This window comes from Epinephelus moara, chromosome 14, assembly GCF_006386435.1.
Source record: "Epinephelus moara isolate mb chromosome 14, YSFRI_EMoa_1.0, whole genome shotgun sequence".
NCBI lineage: Eukaryota > Metazoa > Chordata > Actinopteri > Perciformes > Serranidae > Epinephelus > Epinephelus moara.
In genome coordinates, this window is record NC_065519.1 from 30,143,872 (window position 1) to 30,164,260 (window position 20,389).

A 20,389-nucleotide genomic window follows, 5' to 3' on the forward strand; every position below is an offset into this window, starting at 1 on the left:
TTGATCATCATATTCAAATTACTAACAATTTTCTATGAAAAATCGTGTATGCAAATATCTTATGAAACCACCAGTAGTCATCTCTACAATAGTGTCACAACATTGATATTGAGTTATTCGGGTGAAATTATTTTGATATTTGATTTTGCCCTACTTTATATAGTAGTAGATTAATTTCTATCCCGCCTCTAATCTCAGACTGCCGTGTTTTTCAGGCACTTCATTGGGATCAACCCAGAGAAAGGAACCAAGGCCATTCGGGGCAAGATTGTCTCCAAGAGGACAGAGAGAGTCGTTCAGAAGAAGTTTGTCACAGTCAATCCCCGTGTGTCCACTCTTCTGAAGAACCTCATGGACTTTGAGTGAAATTTCATATAGGTCAGTGAAGGTTCTCTACCCAGACACACAATGTGCTATATTCCACTTCAAAAACCCGGGTATTTATGCCGTAGAACACGGCAAAAAAGTACTAGTTATCTTCACAAGAAGGGATCCTGTTCACTTGTCCCAGGACAGTAGTGCTCTTGTATATGTTCATTTTATGTCTTTTAAGGTTATTGTGAATAAAACAGTCAGCAGAACCTTAGATGAACCTTGATCTATTCTGAGCAGACTCATAGCCATCTTTATACGTTTTAAGATACCCGTTTAAGTTCATTTAAAAAGCACTTTGAAAACTAAAACTGTTGAGTTAGAATTAATGCAGTGTATGTCACTTTTGCAGAAAGTTTGATTTTCAAACACTGTTAAAATTTGAACACAGGTGTCTGAGCTATTGTTTGTGGGGGACAGGCGCTGGGAGCCCTGCAATTTCATTGCATGGGGAAACCAAGAAGTGAAGTAAAGAGGTGCAATAGGGCTGGGCAATATCAATAGAAGTATTTGGTCATGAATATTGTGATGTTTGATTTAGTCCATATTATTCCGCCCTAATTTGAGGGAATGATGTATTTTGCCAATGTATTGTGAAATGCATCATACTATAGTGATTTCTCTATTTGGGACACTCTAATTTTGTGTAAAGGACCACAAGTCTGACTGGCTAGATTTTGCACTTAAATGCATTTAAATAATTACCAAAAAAAAAAAAAAGATAAAAACTTTTTTCATATATTTCAGTTTGTTTATGTTTCAGTTCCACTAAGAAATTATGCATTTTGTGTCCAAAAGACCAGTGATACTCACAGTGGTAAGATGCATCATTCCCACAAGTTTATTAAGAAGTGTATTAGTGTTATCATATTTGATAAACATGGACTGCCTTGTTCTGTTAGGCATACTTGAAATGTCCACTGTATTGGAAAAAACAGTTTGTTTGTATTAACAAATTAAATATTTCAGTTGGTGCTGCCTTTTGTAATAAATGTCGGACGACAGAGTTTCTCATATTTTCTAAGTCTCCTCTTTTGTGAAGAATTTTTTATTGCTGCATTTTAGTTAACAAAATCTTTCAGTTTATGTTGTAGGCCTCTGTAAAATTGCTAATTAAGGTTACAGCAAAGACAGTGCTTGCTTTACAAAAAAATACTTCATGGTACTGTATTTGAGATTATGGTTAAATTCCACTGTTAATAGGGGAAAAAACAATATTGTGGCTACTCTGCTACAGGTATACTGTAAATTCAACAAAATACAGCACTGTACTGTGTACATTTTATTATAACAGTAATAAACTGTAAATAAGTTGACAGTAAGCAAACTAGAAAAACAGTAATTTACTGGCAACCCTGCTGCCAGTAGTCTACTGTAATTTCAAGGAAATACAGTAATGTACCGTTACTCAGAGCATGGTATTATTACAGTAACATACCGTAGAGTAGATTACAGTAGGAGAACTGTAAAATTAACAGTGAACTACTGGCAACCCCGCTGCCAGTATTTTACTGTTAATATACATGGCAATTGTTTACAGTGTAGTTGTCTGTGAGCGTGATGAGCAGATCATTAACACTGCATCACAGAATTAGGAGGGGGTTCAAGCTTGCATGATGTAAATATGTGTTCCCAAATCAAATATGATGTTTACATTTGGAAGAATTTAAACTTGAATTATATGCATTTGCATTTCATAAATTAAAAGCTTACCAAAATATGTAAGATTAGGTAGGTGGTACTCTCTGCAGGAGATGATGCGGGGATTGCAGGGAAATGTCAAGTTCTCTGTCAACCTTTAGGGAGAATGTTCCCACATTTTTATTTATTAAATGTTTGTATATTTTTTTATAATATTGTTTGCATTGTTCCAATGCATTAGATTAAAGGAGTCCAGGAGGACTACAATGTGAGATACTTGAAGTTATTTATTTATTTATTTTTTGTGTGGGTGGCTCTAGAGTAGCTGTCAGTGTTTTTTATCATATACAATTCATATAAGTCTAGTATTGTGTGCCATTCCAGACAGCTCCCTACATCACCACCAACATCATGTTAATGTATGAACTCTCAAATTATGACCTGTTACCTATTAACACATTATGAATGTACAATTTCCTAGATTTGAAAACATATTTATGCAAAATGGTGTGTTTGGGGTCTAAAACTGGTATTGTAAAACAACAGTGAAGAAAAAAAGACACATAGATTGTAGCTACATACCGCACACAAGACAGGATTGTAGAGGATCAGGTTTAATCGAGAACTATAAATAGGGAACTGCATTTGCAGAATTAATTGAAGAAAAGAACAAAAACAAAGAAAGGACAATATTTAAAATGTTTCAATGGTAAAAGTACCCATTATACTATATACATTATACTATTAAGATAATGCTATTATTAACAATAGGAGGTGGCTCTTAAAAGAGCAGTTTAAGGATGTTGCCAGAAGACTTTTCCTTCTGCAGAGAAGAAGGCTGTGAAGGCCTCCCTGACCCCGAGGGCATCCATTCCGGCATTGTTGGCACCGACTCTTCTCAGACCTGGCAGGGGGTCCACCTCTCCTAGCATGATGCTCCAACCCTGGTTTGGGGCCGTGCTCTGGATGTAGTTGTGGAGGACACAGGTAGCCTTCACACAGATGTCAGCAACCTCTGGACGGACCTCAATGACACGCCTGTACATCCTCCACTGAGAGGAAAGGATGCCAAACGCGTTCTCCACAACCAGCCGAGCCCTGGACAAACGGTAATTGAAGACCCGGCGCTCAGCTGTGGTCAGGCTCTCCCTTGAGAATGGCCTCATCAGGTGCCTTTGCAGTGGAAAGGCCTCGTCTGCAACAAACACATGAGGCTGGGGTCCTCTGTGGTCAGCTCCTGGTAGTAGCTGGTCTGCGGGCAGTTGGAGGGTGCCAGCTGCGAGAGCCTGACCGAAAACAGAGTTGGCCAGAACCCCAGCATCATTGGATCTGCCAAAGCCCCCGACATCAATCACCCTGAAGCGACACCGAGCATCCACAACTGCCAAGAGAACGACAGAAAACGTTCCCTTGTAGTTGAAAAATTGGGATCCTGTGTTCTCAGGGCCTTTGATGACCACCAGGGAAGTTCCACCGCTCCTCAAACTACTTTGCAATGGTCCTCCACTCCTGTGGTGTGGGCACTGCCATGAACTCTCCCATGAGGCTGTCCCAAATTGCACTGGCAACTTCAGGGACAATCATGGACACTGTGGAGACTCCAACACAGAAGCTGCTGGCTATGGTCCTGTAGGAGTCACCAGTGGCTAGATATCTGAAGAAATGAAAAAATTAGAAATACAAAAAGGAGAAATGGAGAACTTACAAGTAGTCTACATACCTACCAATAAATATTGACAAATACATGACACAGTAATAGGCTGCATAAAAATGTGGAAAATAATGATAATAACAAATAACAGGGCTTTCGGATTTAACTATTCATCACTGCAGATCTATACAATCGATCTATATGTTATGGGCTTGCAGCTCTGCAATTAATGGCATACAATTAAGTTTATGGCTAGGCAACGTAGTTAAATAAAACAAAAGTTAAAATATTCTCCATTTGCAATTCTTCTCCTGTAGGTACTGTAAACATTTGAGAAACACTGCTTTGCACTTATTACTACAACAACAAAGACAATATTCAACTGTTATTACCACTGTTTATTGTGTAGTAAGGCAAATGTAGGCTATAGGTTAATGTTTGATTCCTACTAATTATTTAATTCAACTGATCACGACTATTTAAGGTAGGCTACGAGATTTTTTTTTTGGGCACATAGTGCACTGCCATGACAACACACACGTACAATCATGACACACAGTAGCAGATATTTAGGTCAATATCGTTGTTATAAACGACAATGAAACAGTCACTCACCGGAGACAAATAGCCAGGCGCTCCGCAGGTGGGATGGAGTGCCTGTAGTTGGTGTCCAACCGGGCAATCCTGCCTCCAATCCTCGCCAAGAGCCCGTCAAACTGGGCCGTAGTCAGCCGCGTGTACCGCTGAAAGCGCTCGGCATCCAGACGCAGCTCCTGGAAGAGCCGGTGGTATTCCCCGAGATCGGTGCGCATCTGGAGGATATTGTGGACCCAAAACCGACGGTTTAGTTTGGCTCTACGGCGCTTTATGGACTTCCACAACAGATAAGCGACAGAAATAGACACAATGTCAGCCATACTGGTAGGAAGAAATGTGGCTGTTGAAAAAACTCACTGTCAACTGTCAAGTTGGAAACGGTTGAAATTCCCTGATCGCTTCAATGACGTCATCAAAGCTAAAAAGCGAGTCTCTTGATTTCTGCCACATTTGACGAGCGATTGCAACTGAGCGATGAAGCGATATCAAAGGGGCGAACCGAGCGACAGCGGAAAAAAACCCAGGTCCGGTGTGAACACACCTTTAGACAGATTTCCCTACGGGGACAATACAGTACATCGTATCGTATTGTATCAAAAAATCAAAGATTCTATAGATCTCAATTCAATACGATGTGTTGGAATTATAATTTTGACAAGTTTCTATGCATTTACTTCTTGGTAAACAAACAGTGGTTTCATAGAAATATCTATTAATTGTTTTGAAACCTTGCCAGAACCTGATCGTACGCAATGTCTTAATAAATTAAGCTTGATCACTATTATGCCTCTTCTGTCTTCCCCCATGTCAGTGGATCAATGATCCAACACAGTGGGCTGGTTTTTGCTTAACCAAACATTTGGTCTACGTGTATCACGTGATACCACTGAGTTTTTATAATTATATTTCAAGGCTGTGGGAACCCTGCCTTATGTAACAAGTTTGTTTTGAGCTCACTCCCTTTTGACTTTTGGTCTTAGTTTATAATCCTCACCTCCATTTCTCTTATCATGCGCTGAACTGAACTGCTAATCAGATTAATTTCATTTGTGTCTGCCGTCGCCGATTCAACATGCTGAATCGGGGGTGAAAAAATCGATTAGCTTCGTCAAGGGCCAACAGTGTGGGACACACCACATCGACAAGGGTGGCAGACACTCACTAGCGGTCCAACTTTGACCAACAGCAGACCATCGGTTTGGTGTATCTGGGCCTTTACACCAGGGTTGGAAATGAACTGTTTCATCCATCTGCCACGGTGGCTACTGGATTCCAAAATCCTCCAGCCACTCAATAGATTAGCATTGTTTTTTTTGGCTGATGAGTAAAACAAATCTAGCAGCAACTCTGTGTATTTCACCAGCATTTGGCTGGTGGCTGTTACTTATTTCCAACCCTGCACCAGACATTTCATGTTTCCCTCAGATCTGGACATGAATGAGATTCTTTAGAAGATTGTTAATGTTGATCTTCTATTGGCCACCCAATGAATCAACTAACAATTCCAGCACTACAAATGTGTGTCAGCTGATAAGATACAACAGTGTTTTCTGAAAGAACTGAGTTAGGAATGGCTTACATGTGATTAGAAGGATTGAATAATGTGCCAGAAGGAAGTAAAAGACAGTATTTCTCAGAGAAATTCTATCGCCCACTCACCTCAACAATAATGAATATCATCAATTGTTATTTTTCAGCACATTAATGATGGAGAAATACAGAGCAGCTGGACAGACTGACCTTGGCTGTTTCTGTGTGTCCACATTGAAGCATTTCCAGTTTGGGCCACTGCTGCCTGATGCGGTCCAGCATCTCCTGATAACTCACCATCTTCTTGAAGTTCCACTTGTTGCCTGCAGAGCGAAGAGGAAGCTGTGTGGGTCAGTGTAGGGTGCAGCATATAACAAGTTACAACATGGAGTGGCCAAGAGCATATTATACTATAATAAATCACTACAATGGTTATACTCAATTCTTAAAGGAGTTATTTGAACACTAAATATCAAATAGTCAGTTTGATTTTTTAAGAACTGCTGGACAGCATTGAGCATTGTAGGCAGAGTTCACATTCATATATTTGAATGTCTAACCAATGTATGAAAACAGCTTCGTACTGTAATTTGACTCTTTGGATAGTTTTCCAGACCTGTGTAATAACACATTGGACATGGACAAGCTGATCAAGAAGGCCAGCTCTGTCGTGGGATGCTCTCTGGACTCTGTGCAGGTGGTGGGAGAAAGGAGGATGACAGCCAAGCTGTCATCTCTGAGGACTAATGACTCCCATCCTCTGCAGGAGGAGATAAAAGCTCTGGAGAGCTCCTTCAGCGATAGACTGATTCACCCAAAGTGTGTGAAGGAACGCTATCGCAGGTCCTTCCTGCCTGCTGCTGTCAGGCTACATAACCAGCACTGCTCACAGTAGACTGCACCATGGACACTTTATTGACACTTTATTGACACTATGGACACTTTATGGACACCACAGCTGTCTGCTGTTTTGCACATACAATCACTTGCACTAGATGTGCTCCCTTTATCCACTGCTCATTTTCATTCACTGCTGCTCATTATTATCCACTTCCTATTATTTTTATTATTATTATTATTGTTATTGTTATTTATCGCAGACTCTTGGATTTTGTACTTATTTGCATGCCTAGTTATTTAAGTTTTTTTAAGTCTAATTTTGAAATCTTTAATCTGACTCTTTTTCCTCGACTGCTGTAACACTGGAATTTCTCAATTATGGGATCAATAAAGGTGTATCTTATCTTATCTTATTGTGGGAAGGCAGCACTCACCATCAAAGGGCATGTATTCGATGAAACGCACCTCCAGAGGCTTCTTCTCTGTCAGCGCCACAAAATCAAGCAGCTCATCCTCATTGAGGCCTCGCATGACCACACAGTTAACCTACCAAGAGCAGCACACAACAAAAAGCCACTGATTACTAAACTGTACATTCATCTCCTCAGTTGTGTCTCAACTTTGAGGATGCCAATTTCAAGGCCGAAACCACACAGTAGCTGGACACTGAAGCAACCACACAGGCATTTGATCAAATAATATTACTTTCTGGCAATGCATGCATCAGTATGTAATTGCCTTTTTTATTTAGCAGGGACAGTACACATTAATCAACACAAGAGTTAGATCATTTTCATCTGTAGTCACTGGACAGGTTGTTACAAATGTGGCCTACTGTAGCACTACACTACAACACAATATGATACAATACAGCAATACACTAAAAATATGAGATGCATGTAAAGGGAGTGCCAGAAATGAGGTAGTAGATTGATTACACATGATTGCATGTTTGGTTTGCTTTAAGCCATCTCTTAAGTTTATGTTCAAAGGTTAGGTAAATAGTGCTTTCTCTTAATTCAACAGGAAGACTATTTCAGTGGTGGGTGGCTCTGACTGAGAAGACTGTTGGCCCAAACTTGCTAGGTCTGTATTGTACAACACAGTCACCTCTGATTGTTGCCCTGCAGCTATCATTCTGCATTAACAACAGACTCAGTGTGGGAAAGGAAAGCCCGTGTAATGTTGGAAGCTTAAAGATGACGCAGGCATCTGCGTGACACAGCCTATAGTTGTGAAAAGACTTTGCTGGATTACACCTGACAGATGAATCCATTACTGGTTGATGATTTAGAGGAATAATGTTTAGGACACACAAATGAACTGTGATTCAGATTTTTATTTTTTATCAGAGCTCTATATGATATTCAGATCATTAAGGTAGCATCAAACCAGTATTTGCTTTATAAAGATATAGTGGAGTGTTAGTGTCCTGAGCAGGGAATAAAGATACTCTACCTTTGTGTGTGTGTTGTAATCTAAGCCTCTGGTCTTTGTTGTGGTAGATGGTCTGGCTGTGTGCATATTTGTGCATGCGAGTCCCTGTGTGTGTATCCCACTGGTTAGCTATTCTCTGCCCCTCTGCACTGTGCTCATATGGCTTTTAATGCTGACATCAGGATGGCGTAGTTATGGAAGTGTAACAGATACTACATTATGCAGTGAAAAATCACATACAGCCTATCAGGAAGTCGCACAGTGATAGTCAGGATATAGGTGAAATATTATATTTAGCAATTATGTTAAATCTATGAGCGGCCAAAGCATGTTGGTATTAAGATTAAGTAAAAGACAGTGTTTTATCTACTCTAAAAATACATCTAATCATAAAATTTAAAATTCAAAACTATAATTCAGATTATTCAGAGAGCCTTATCACTGTTTGTTCTAACAGTGGCCCTAACAACAATAGAGTAGTTACAACATGAGGAAAATTTAACTGAAAATAGTTCTTGGTCGTATTCAGAGCATGACGCTATGTGACTTCCTCCATCCTGGCATCTTTAGCATTCCAAATGACCACAGTACTTTTTACAGTAAACATCCATAGCTATCATTTCTAAACAAAAGTAAGTTTGAAAAGATGAACAAAATACCTTGACAGGATTGTAGCCCATTTCGATAGCCTTATCAATGCCCTCCATGACCTTGTGGAACCCTGGAAAAAGAGATTAATGATGAATGTCTAAAGTTAAATTAAATATTTTGCATTTAACGCATTAAAGGACAACTTCGGTATTTTTCAACCTGGGCTCTATTTCCCCATGTGTATGTGTGCATATGATTCATAGGTACAACTCGTTCTAAAATTGGTTCAGTATTGAGGGAGGCGGATGCAGCCGGCAGCCGCTAAACGAGCTAAAACGGTAACGGGGGCAAATGCGTCCCGTATAAGTTTGTGCATTAAAAGTGCTTTTTTTCGCCACTGAAGGGTTCAGATCGCCAGTGCTATCTCTGTAAATAGCATAGTAAGCGTTTCGAACATTGATTATATAACATTACCTCCACTGTGTCTGTAGCTCTCTCTACTCGTGGGACAGCCATTTTCTTGAGGAAGAGGTGTTTCGGGATTGGATGTCTTCTCTTCTTCGGCTGGCAGTAGTCATCTTGGGAGAAGTGAGCACTGCAGACCCGATGGTCTGCAAGGCGCAGTGTCTGGACAGGAGTGTTAGCATCCATTTGTAGCACAACTAGCCATAACTTCAGCATCTCGCCGTCCGACAAAGGCAGCCTGTGAAAGCTGTACGGGGTGTTGCGTGACATCCTGTTCTTGCAATTCGGATAAGCACAAACACGAACCATTGTTTTCAATGGAGTTTAAAACTCTCAACTGTACTCTCAACTGTACTCCGGGACAACCAGTGCCACTCTGAGCGGCGCTCAGCATGGCTCCTCCGTTTTCTTCCGGCAACAAGCAAAGCTCTCGCGAGATGACGTCACAGCTGGGAGGAGGTGAAGGGTCAGGGAAACGCTTAGTATGCTATCTACAGAGATAGCACTGGCAATCTGAACCGGTCAGTGGCGGAAAAAAAAGCACTTTTAATGCGCAAACTTATACGGGACGCATTTGCCCCCGTTACCGTTTTAGCTTGTTTCGCGGCTGCCGGCTGCATCCGCCTCCCTCAATACTGAACCAATTTTAGAAAGAGTTGTACCTATGAATCATACGCACACACACACATGGGGAAATAGGGCCCAGGTTGAAAAATACCGAAGTTATCCTTTAATCATACCTTGATATTGTTGAATTCTGTGCTACCTCGTAAAATCTAAGTTAGAGATGGTGCTGATTTAAGTAAAGTTTAAGGTAAAAATGTATTTAGTTATACGACAGGCACAAGACAATCTTGAGCTCAGAGCTGAGTGATGCACGTGTCTAAAATGCGGGATACTTCAGCTTTACAGGTCTTTACAACATGAGTTCAGCTTTTTCTGTTCGCTGCCTTTTAACATCTGATTAAGCAAAGGATTTGCTACAAACCACTGACATGTAAACATCTACCACAAATCCCTCAGCAGCAGCCAGAGCTTTTCAACTGCAGACTGCCATGGTCAGACTCATCGTTTGTTTTCATCTGCACAAAACCCACAAATCCAGGTAGACTCACACTGGCTGGTAAGCTTCTCTGCAGAAGGTGAGGCTTATGTTTAGTCATCTAGAAGCATCATAACTGTAATTAAATACCACGTTGTCGTTAAAATACTGAATAAGCTCCCTGAGGGCTAAGGGACAAGATGTCTTTCAGGCCATACCACACATCTAATATCTGCTGAATCTTTTAGTGACAAAAAAAAATCAGGTGTCATGGAAGAAGACTGGCTCAGACAACATTTTCGTCTTTGTGCCAGTACTGCCATTGTTCCTTTTTCTCTCCCTTATTCCCTGATCTCAGTCAGTCCATCTGTTTCTACCTTCCATACACCAACCACCCAGAGCTCTGCCCTGCTGTCGCCTGCACTCTACGAGTGTTTTGAGTTTACAGGCTCCATCAGTAACCTTGTGGGACTGGCCCACAACAACATATGCACACAGTATTGATTTAGGCCATTAACAACTTTTGGGTTATATAAAGACAAGGAGAACAACAGAAACAACACTGAAACATTATTTTTTATAGATAAGAGCCTTTTTCAGTCTCAAAGAAACTGAGGACATGACTCCAAAGACAAATTACAACTCAACATTCATCTGCTGCAATTAAGCATACTTAAGCTACAGTATTGTCTTCTAATCTCAGCACCATTATGCCTCATATTACATTGTAAGCTTCCAATCACTTAACCTTCCTTTCAGTATTGCAGCTTACATTATGGGTCAAATACTTTTTTGTACCTTTTCGCCTGACGATGAATTCAAATTTGGCAGGGACCAGTGAATCCAGGCTGATGTTAATCAGGTCAAGGCCTGCTTCTTTCAGCTTGGGCAGAAGCCTGGCCAAGTTCATGCCGTTGGTTGTCATCGCAATGGTTTTCAGGCCCTCCAGCTTCCTCAGTTCTGCTGTAGAGGGAGAGCAAACATGAGAACAAGGAAGATGAAGAAAGAGGGAGAGAGTGAGACACAAAGAGAAAACTGTGGTGTTAAATATTTACACCCAGTATCTGCCAGGTGTGACTGTGGCATAGCTAAATGAGCTAACCGACTACACGTTAGTTAGCTTGCTTATATATGACCCATTTTGATTGAAGCGTAAAAGTAGTATGAAAATGACTGTCATATCTGACATGACACTTGACCAAAAGCTGGCTTTATGATGACAAAACTGAGATGACCTTAAAGAGTGATAGCACTGCACTCCTGTAACACTGTTGAACTCACAAGGAGCAGTTTTTCATTTTCTCCCTGGAGCCACAAAAGCCTTTATAAAACTTTTTTTTTCACAAATGCAGTAGAACTCACCAAGACCTGCAACTAGACTAAAATTGCTGATGATCCCTTTAGTTACATTTCACAAAAATAACAGAATATAACTCAAATTAGAACATGGCACTCTTAAATACTTGATTCTGATTGGTCAATCAACAAAATTCTGCGGTGGTTATTTCTTGAGGTATCACCGCTGTTCTGCTGCTCTGCTGCTCTGTTGCTCTGTTGCTAGGGATGCCATAGCAACAGCCTTAGACTGAGGAGCATCAAAATCAGTCAACGTTAGTCCACACAGGCCAAATAGGATTGGAGTGGCATGGATACAGAGTACAGACACATTTCTTTTTGCGAATTTTGAATCAATAAAACGTGCTTTAACATGCTCCAGTTATTTTTCAACAGTCACCGGCTCGCTATACATTATCCCTTACTTATTAAGTATGCAAATGTACTAATGCTAAACTATATTACCTTAAAGTCCCTCTCCAGACATGTTTATACTTATACAAATACTAATATTCTTTTTAACAGTTTTCCCATATGATAGTCAAAAAACAACCCCTGAATTAAACGAGTAAAAGAAGATTTACTCGTTCTCTCTCATTATGAAATGTGATTAAGTTTCACTTTCCCTTTCAGCTCTCTCCAGCACCTCATGTGCTAGGGTGACTGGTGAAAGAGCAGCCTGCATCAGGAGGCTAGCGTTAGCATTAGAGGAAACATCAGAGGGATTCAACCATACATGTTTGAACTTGTGCACAAAAGTCAGCGACTAGAAGATGTGTCAGAAGAGCAAGTATAATTAGCAACTTTTTTTATGTTGTTTCTTAGCCTGTAGGCTAACAGGCAGTGGCAGACAACAGCATTAGTAGTTCTGAAACATACAATAATATCTGCTGCAATTAAGTTTTTGTTAGATAGTGGAAGGAAGCTCCAGGGTCCTGTTAACACCCAAAAACTGCACACTCCACCATGTTTGCTGTCAGAATGTTCATAATGCTAATGCTAACTCAGCTCTTTGACAAGTTCGCTCTGTGCTGGAGGTTTCAGGTTTCTTTGCCAGTGTTGGGTCGAAGTCTGTTCTCCCATCTTTATATGTTTCCTTTATTAGACAGCGGCTGGTTTTCATATTAGTGACTTGGCGTATATTTAAATCTCATATTTTAGGGAAGGGCACAGATATCGCCCCCTGCAGTAGAGTAATGTGAAAACACCTCTTCAGTGACAAACTTTGCACAACTTTGTAAGACATTTAAGCGGACACAAACAGAAGGAAAACACTTGTTTGAGAGGGGTGGGACTTCAAGGGGATATTTCCAACTCACTTTAAACTGTATAAATACCACCAACTCTTTACTAACCAAGTCTTTACAACCAAAACATTTCTTACGTTTTATTGACGCAACTTGTAAATTACGAGTTTTAAACTAGCTAGTAGTTACTGCAAACCTTAAAAAGACTTAACACGCAAGCTTAGGAATTAATGAATAGTTGAGGTAACCCAACTCAGGTGAGGTAATAAGGTGAGCCAGCTTCATAAAACTGGTGACTGCCCTCACCAAAGAGATAATCACTGAATGTACATCTGTTTCCTGCATTCTAGCAAAGGAGCTCATCACTGATATGTGGAAAAAGCTTCACATAGCCAAACCCAAAATGACACTGTCATGACTGTCATGGTGCAGCCCATCCCAAAAACACCTACTCTATTATCTATTGTCAGAAAAAAACAAATACAGCGGATCAAAAGTAACTGTCTCAACTTAACACAAATTATTCCCTCCAAGAAACTTTAATTAGGGTCATGTGAGGTCACAGTGGAGGCTCTACACATGACAGAGATAATTGCTGATCTTATGGGGCTGTTGGCAGCCAATGATCTTCTTTCTACAAAGACACTGACCATTGGTCACGCCACATTACTTTGTTCGTTCATGCCGTGTTTTACTGTCGCTCACACAAGCAGTATTGTCTGAACATGATCCTCAGTGGCAGAGGCTGCAACAGTTAATCAACAAATCAAGCTGTGAAATTAAAATGTGATAATGTGTCATTAGACTAAGCACATGGCTGTGGTGTAACAAATTATTTTAACTTCCACAAGTGGGTCTTAACCTGAAGGCATGCATGGAAAACCTATCCGGCTCCTGTCCTCTCTGTCCTCATATCACTTAGAAAAGCTTTAATCGAGTCATCAGGTTTAGAACATGCAAACCAAATGCTGAATCATTTCTCTGGAAAGACTGTCACTACACCCACTGAGTCATATGGTAAACCGTATAATTGTGTTTGCCACAATTTGGTTACAGGTGTTAAAAACAACTCAAAGCAGCTTTCTACGTCCTGGCTTTACGATTTAAAAAATGAAACCACAATCTCATAGACAATCAACTCAATTCTTTTTTACAAGTTTCTTACCGATGATATCCAACACGTCGGGTCTGATGAGGGGCTCTCCTCCAGTGAGGCGGATTTTCTCCACCCCCTCCTGGACGAAGAGACGAGCCAGGGTCAGTACCTCCGAGGTGGACAGCAGCTGGCCCCGTGGTGTAAGCTTCACCCCCTCCTCTGGCATGCAGTACTGACCTGAAAATGGGAAGATGGTGAAATGGTGACAGGATACCAAAGATGCAATGTGCCACTCAACAGATGCTTTTATCCTGCACTGTCACAAATTCACATATCTTCCAATAAGTGCCTTGTTATATGAGTGCCACAGAGGTGGCTCTACTTATATCATAACAGTATTATAATATTAACCTAGAGATGAGTATTTTTTCTGTGGTCACAATTTATCTGAATATTTAAGATGGCAATTAGTACAAAAATCAATAAACTTTAAATACAATGAAAATGCTTATACTGTTGTTCTTACCCTTTTTTTGCATGCCACTGAGTTATTTTACATTTCTAATATGTTAAAAGGTTGAATTCTAGATATAATCTCATCTCAGAGAGAAATTAAAAAACTAGGCAGCCAGATATGTTTGTACATAAAAACATGCTGAATAACCTGCCCACTTCAAGTTGATTAGAGAAAATTCCTATGGATATTTCTTAACAAATAAACCCTATTGTGTCGCGCTTCATCACATACAAGCTGGACCTGTATATAATTTACTTTGCTTATTTTACTTTCACACTTTTTGGATATTTGCAGATGATTCCACCCTGATGACCTCCTCCTCCATCCTGTGCCACCCCTATATCTCTGTGCCAGGCCTACTTAGATTCCAAGGTACTCAATATTTTCATAGAGACAAGCGCTGATTTTGGATAAACTTAACTTTTGTTAGTGCTCCATATAATTTTGCTACAAAATGTCATTCCATTTGAATGCTAAAAAATTCTGATGAAGAAGAGGACTTGACTTGTCATCAGAAAAAAAATCAATTCCATTTAAAACGACTATGTTTCAAACATCACTTTCACATATTCTGCTAATTCATCCTTTTTATAACAAAGCGTCATGATGTTTGACATAACTGTTAGATAGATAGACAGACAGAGACAGACAGACTATTTATCCTTGTATTCTGCTGTACAAAGGCAAAAGACATTAATTTCATTTTGGTCAAAAATGACTTTTTGCCAATTTTGTAACAATAAAGACCCGCTCTGCCATGTGGATGAATATTCCATGCCTCAAGTGTTGTTTTTTGTTGAACAAAAAAACTGTAGAGAAACCAAGGCAACATCTCGTAACTTCCCTTAAGGTTTTCTGGCTTTGTTGCACTGTGCTTAGCTGCACTTCATTTATCCACACGTAACTGTTTTTAGTGTTGCAACTCGAAATGTGACGGTTAGGACAAAAAATATTGTAAAGTTTGGTCCTGGTGACGTGAGTTGGTAATGTACCATCAAAAGACAATCAAAGTAAAGTGGTTTTAAAAAAAAACAAATAAACACTAATTGATTGATTTATCCTTGTTTGTAGGCTATTATATTGAGAAGACAGTTTCATTACATATCACTAGATACTATCCAGGTTAGAATTATTATCATACAGTATATTGCTTACTGTAATCGACGACAAAGTGAGAGATTAAAGGGATAGTGCACCCAAAAATGAAAATTCAGCCATTATCTATTCACCCATATGCCGATGGAGGCTCAGGTGAAGTTTTAGAGTCTTCACATCTGCGCGCGAGACCAGCGAAAGCATGTGAACACACATGAACGCGGTGCCCATGTCTCACGGTCTCACGCAAGCGTGCACACGTGAGCGTGGTGCACAGAGAGGCAGTTAGAGCTACAGGCTACTATGAGGCTAAAAACAGAGTTCAAATGACGTTTTTCCAAACAACTTTTAATGTCGGGGCTTCAGGACACTTGGATCACTACGGACGAGCAGTATGGAGATATTTTATGGTTTCAATTATGTGATTTTGGACGTTTGAATCTGGGGTGCCGTCAGCCTTCATTAGGCGGAGTTGTGTTGCTACCCCCTCTCCCCTGGGATCTCCGCAAGGGATGTGAGGACTCTAAAACTTCACCTGAGCCTCCATTGGCATGAGGGTGAGTAGATAATGGCTGAATTTTCATTTTTGGGTGCACTATCCCTTTAAATGGAAGTTAATGCCTGTTGCCTTGGCATTACCTCTCATAATCTTGCAGACAGTACAAAGGCAGAGTACCTTAACTTCCAAATAAGGGCCAAAGGTCAAGTTGAGCACAAACTTCAAAGTAGATGAATAACTTCATTTAAAAAAAAAAAAAACCCAAAGGATTGCCACACTGACTGCAATTAATTTAGCTGGAAGACATTTTTCTCAGTTCCACAGTCTGGTGAGTCTAGGTCTCTTACCTTTGGTGGCTGCAGTAGAATCACTAAAATACTGAATGTGGTTTCCTCAAGTAGCTAGATAAGCATCAGGGAAAATAAACCAAAGCAGCTGATGACATCCTTAATATGGCACAGTGGGAACATCTACTCTACTCACAGCGCAGGTTGCATTTCTCAGTCAGGGAGATGCGCAGGTAGCTGTGCCTCCGGCCAAAGTTGTCAGTCAAAAACGCTGAAAAGGGTAGAATGCTGTCATCTCTTAGCCTCACCTGGGGATAGACACAACAGGATAATGTCACAGTGGAACTGATCTGTCATGTAGAAATGGCTGATAATGAGGGCACAGTACCACACCTATGTTTTGTTTTGCCATATTTTGCATCAAACACAAGATTGGGCAGCAGTAGCTTGGTCCATAGGGACTTGGCTAAGGAACTGGAGGGTTCAAGACTCTATATAGACCAAGTATGGGGTGTGGGCTGGTAGCCTCCTGGGCACTGCTCGGGGTGCTTGTCCATGGGTAGCCCCTTCCTCTGACATATCTCCATTCAGTGCATGTGTATGGGTCCTGTTTGTGCATGCGTGTGTATTTTGGGCCTGTGTGTATGTAATAATAACAGACTGAAAAAAAAACTGTATTTCCCTCGGGATAAATTAAGTATGTCTTCTTCCGTTTACACTATCGTTACATTGATTTTATCCTTGTTCATGTATTGTCAAAGAATACTGGTGCATTACAAAACAGTGCAACCATTTATAGTTTTTGCAAGGCACAACACACCAGGGCCAAAGTCTGGGGAATACACTGGGACAGAAAATCCTGAATTGGCTATATCTAAATAAAAGTATTGACACATCAAAATGTTTGTCTCACCGAGGGCTTTGCGCATGCCTGTCATGACCTTTGACTGTCAATAGCGGCCTGCTGTTGTGTCACATGTTATCAGCGTAACACCAAGCATGTTACTACTACTAAAGTAAATCACAGGAGCCAGTCAGATACTGAATATTTATGCATCCCTATTTATTCTGTGTAGAGGACTTGTAACAGTAATGTGAGGATAACAGTGTAAACCAAGTGGTAATCATTCCAAAGGTTAAAAAAAATCCACTCTACAGCAGCCATCTTTACTTCTCAGAAAGACCCCTAAAAATCCTTTGGGAAAATACTTTCCTAGTTCATTCACCCTGTCACTGATAGTGCCTGCCAAAGCAAGTTAGCTCAGCTGAACAATGAACTTCACACTGCATTGGCTGTCTGTTTATCTGCTGTAATGTAAGTAAATAACATCCTAAGGTAAAGGCATGCTCCACCATGAAATAAATATGAATCTAACTTAGTTGAACTGGTGTTAAAAAACACTCTATATAATCATGTTACACCAGTGTCATAGTGGTGGTGCTGGTTTAATAGTCCCCAGCAGTTAGCTAGTTAAACCTTTATTGCTCCCATGGACAGAGGTTGTAGCAACATTACAAACTGCTAACCTTACTCATTAATTACCAGTTGGCTAGCAACTCCAGTAACTTAACTAGCCCGGGATTAGACATAGTGAAAACCTCAGCACTGAGTACAACACCGAGACGGCAGTGTCTGTGAGTCAGTATTATGTTAGCCTTACCTGTCTTGACTTAGTTTTGAGAGCTGAGGCGAAGTTAGGAGCAGATGAAGCCGAGTCTCTAAGTTCAAGTTCATTGTCCTTGTGCGTAGCACCTGAATACAGACGCTGGGTATTACCGCTTACGCACTGGACGAGGAGTTTTCTTAAATGTGTTAAGCTGGTATGTCTGTCGAATAAGCGACAGCACAAGCTAGCGTGTGTAGCCATGATGTTATATTCTCACAGCTCCGAGGTTTTATATGGTTGTTTTCGGGGCTCTCGGTGTATGTGCTCCTCTTGCTCTGCAGTAAAACATGTCAGTTAACCCAATGACCAGGAGGGAGGAATAAGGGGCGGGGTCACGTCAGCCAATCGTGCCATCTTACGCAGATGCCGGTGCACTCTGGGTAGTGTAGTGTGGTTGACGTTATCGTTTCAAAGAACTTAGTGAGAGATTAGAGCTTTTTATTTTTCCTGATCTTCATTTTTATTATGCTTTAATTTTTGTTTTCAGTTCAGTTTAGTTACAGTTAGTTCCCTGGGTGCGTTATGTGTTTGTTATTCATTTATTTTGGTTTTATTTAGTTATATCATTATTAGTTTTTTATTATGAGGGGCATTTGTCAGGGGCAAGATTTATTTTAGACATTAAAAGATATAACACTTCGTGAAGGCAATTGACTTACAGCCTCCTAATGCATACTGTGTTGACCAGATTGACAAAGACTACAACTAAAGACATTTCCCATGTATTTTTATTTTATTTTATATAGTTAGGCTGATCTTGTAAGTACACAATATTATTTCAGTTAGTTTCCTTCTTTTTTCATATTTATTTCAGTTAGCTAAAATGTTTTTTCACATGTAGTTCTAGATTTGTTTTAGTTAACTATAATACCCGTTCTCTGGAGTCAGCAAAATGTTAAAGGACACATTTTAGGGTGTGTACCCCAAAGAAGCTCACGTTACATGTTCCCTCAAATCGGGTCCTTTGTGCAGTGACCAAGCGCTATAGTTGACCTGAGAAAGGCTGACTTTCTGTGTCTGAATGATATGAAGAAGTAATTTGATTTCCATTTAAAGAATAATTCAAGAAACAATTAAAATTGGATTATTGTTCCTATCCTCTTTTTTCAATGCTCCTCTGCTTGATGTGCTATTCATAAACCCCAGTGGCATATTAGGGCAATCACAGGCCCCAGTGTTGCGTTAGGATCCTCACATTAAAGGATGTCATTTTACATGTTTGAAGCAATAGTCTGCTGGAGATGTAAGACAGCACAGAACAAGTTAAATAAATATGCCTGAGACATAAATGTGTGTCATTGTCTCTTAGTATGTGTGTAAGTATATGCACAGCGCACTTAATCACAGTTACAGATAGGTCATCATATTCAGAATGAAGGTATCTTGGAAACATAAAGGCATTGTTGGAAAAACGGTCACAGAGCACAGAAATATTCTTCTAGGAGTGTCACTGCTGATCAAGGAATGGAGCTCATTCATCTGCTGATACTGATGGTTTCTAACTCACACATAGAAATCTAAATATATATGTGCTTCTTTTTCCAGAGCCCCAGTTTGTACCTTTTGCCCACAGGAACACATGATCCTCACGTCATGTGACCAACATTTCATACTTCGGTCATGTGATGGCAACTGAACCCATCAATTGGACAAACTCCATGTGCTGATGAGGGCCAAGAGATGTGGTTGAAAGCTGTGGATTTTTTTTTGCTGAGATTTTATTCTTATCAAACTACAATGCACAAGCTCATAAGTTTAATGTGATGAAAGGTTTTAAAACAAAATGACTACATGAACATTGTGTGTATATTTAATTCAATTCAGTTCAATTCATCTCAATTCAACTCAGTTCACTTCATCTCAATTCAACTCAGTTCAGTTCAATTCAATTCAATTCAGTTCAGTTCAGTTCAATTCAATTCAGTACAATACAGTACAATTCAATGCCTTTATTGTCATTGTCACTGTACAACGAAATTAGGTGTCTCCAGTGGTACATATAGAAACCTTACATTCAAGCAGACACATTAAGACTATATACATGGTTAGAAAAACAAGAAACAAGCAAAAGTTAGTAGTACCATAAATTATTGCACATAGTCATAAAATATTGCGCATCTTCAGGATATTTATCACACATATGCATATTTTTCTTAGATGTGATAGGTGTTATAGCGTGGTTATTTACAGTTTAGTTCTTTAATGGCACTTAGGTACAAGCTTTTCGGGAATCTGGAAATGCTTATAGACCCCTGTCGCGCCTTCCAGAGGGCAGCAGGGTGGAAAAAGTGGTGACCTGGGTGAGATGAGTTGCTAATGATGGTCCGTAAATGTCCTCTGGTGATGGTAACTGAGTGCTAGTGATTTGTTGTGCTGACTTTATGAGTCTCTGAAGAGCTTTCCTGTCTGCTGCTGTGCAGCGAACAAACCACACCAACACCTCCCTTTTTGGAAAGCGTTCTCAGAGCAGTTATGAAAAG

At 40.1% G+C, this 20,389-nt stretch overlaps 1 protein-coding gene across 3 annotated transcripts in view; it reads right to left on the reverse strand.

The window, feature by feature from the left end:
* Positions 1-18,197, reverse strand: part of mocs1 (molybdenum cofactor synthesis 1) — a 36,669-nt gene extending 18,472 nt beyond the window's left edge. For 2 of the 3 annotated variants that reach the window (XM_050061853.1, XM_050061856.1), the window contains exons 1-7: positions 17,904-18,197; positions 16,439-16,550; positions 13,914-14,081; positions 10,965-11,129; positions 8,728-8,789; positions 7,066-7,177; positions 6,002-6,114 (exon numbers count right to left, since the gene is read on the reverse strand). In XM_050061853.1, the coding sequence (XP_049917810.1) occupies positions 6,002-6,114; positions 7,066-7,177; positions 8,728-8,789; positions 10,965-11,129; positions 13,914-14,081; positions 16,439-16,550; positions 17,904-18,110 (939 nt within the window). In that variant the 5' untranslated portion in view covers positions 18,111-18,197. Of the gene's footprint in view, positions 1-2,611; positions 3,668-4,279; positions 4,477-6,001; positions 6,115-7,065; positions 7,178-8,727; positions 8,790-10,964; positions 11,130-13,913; positions 14,082-16,438; positions 16,551-17,903 lie in introns of those variants that run through there. The other variant, XM_050061855.1, reaches the window with a different exon arrangement.
* Between the last annotated feature and the right edge of the window lie 2,192 nt (positions 18,198-20,389).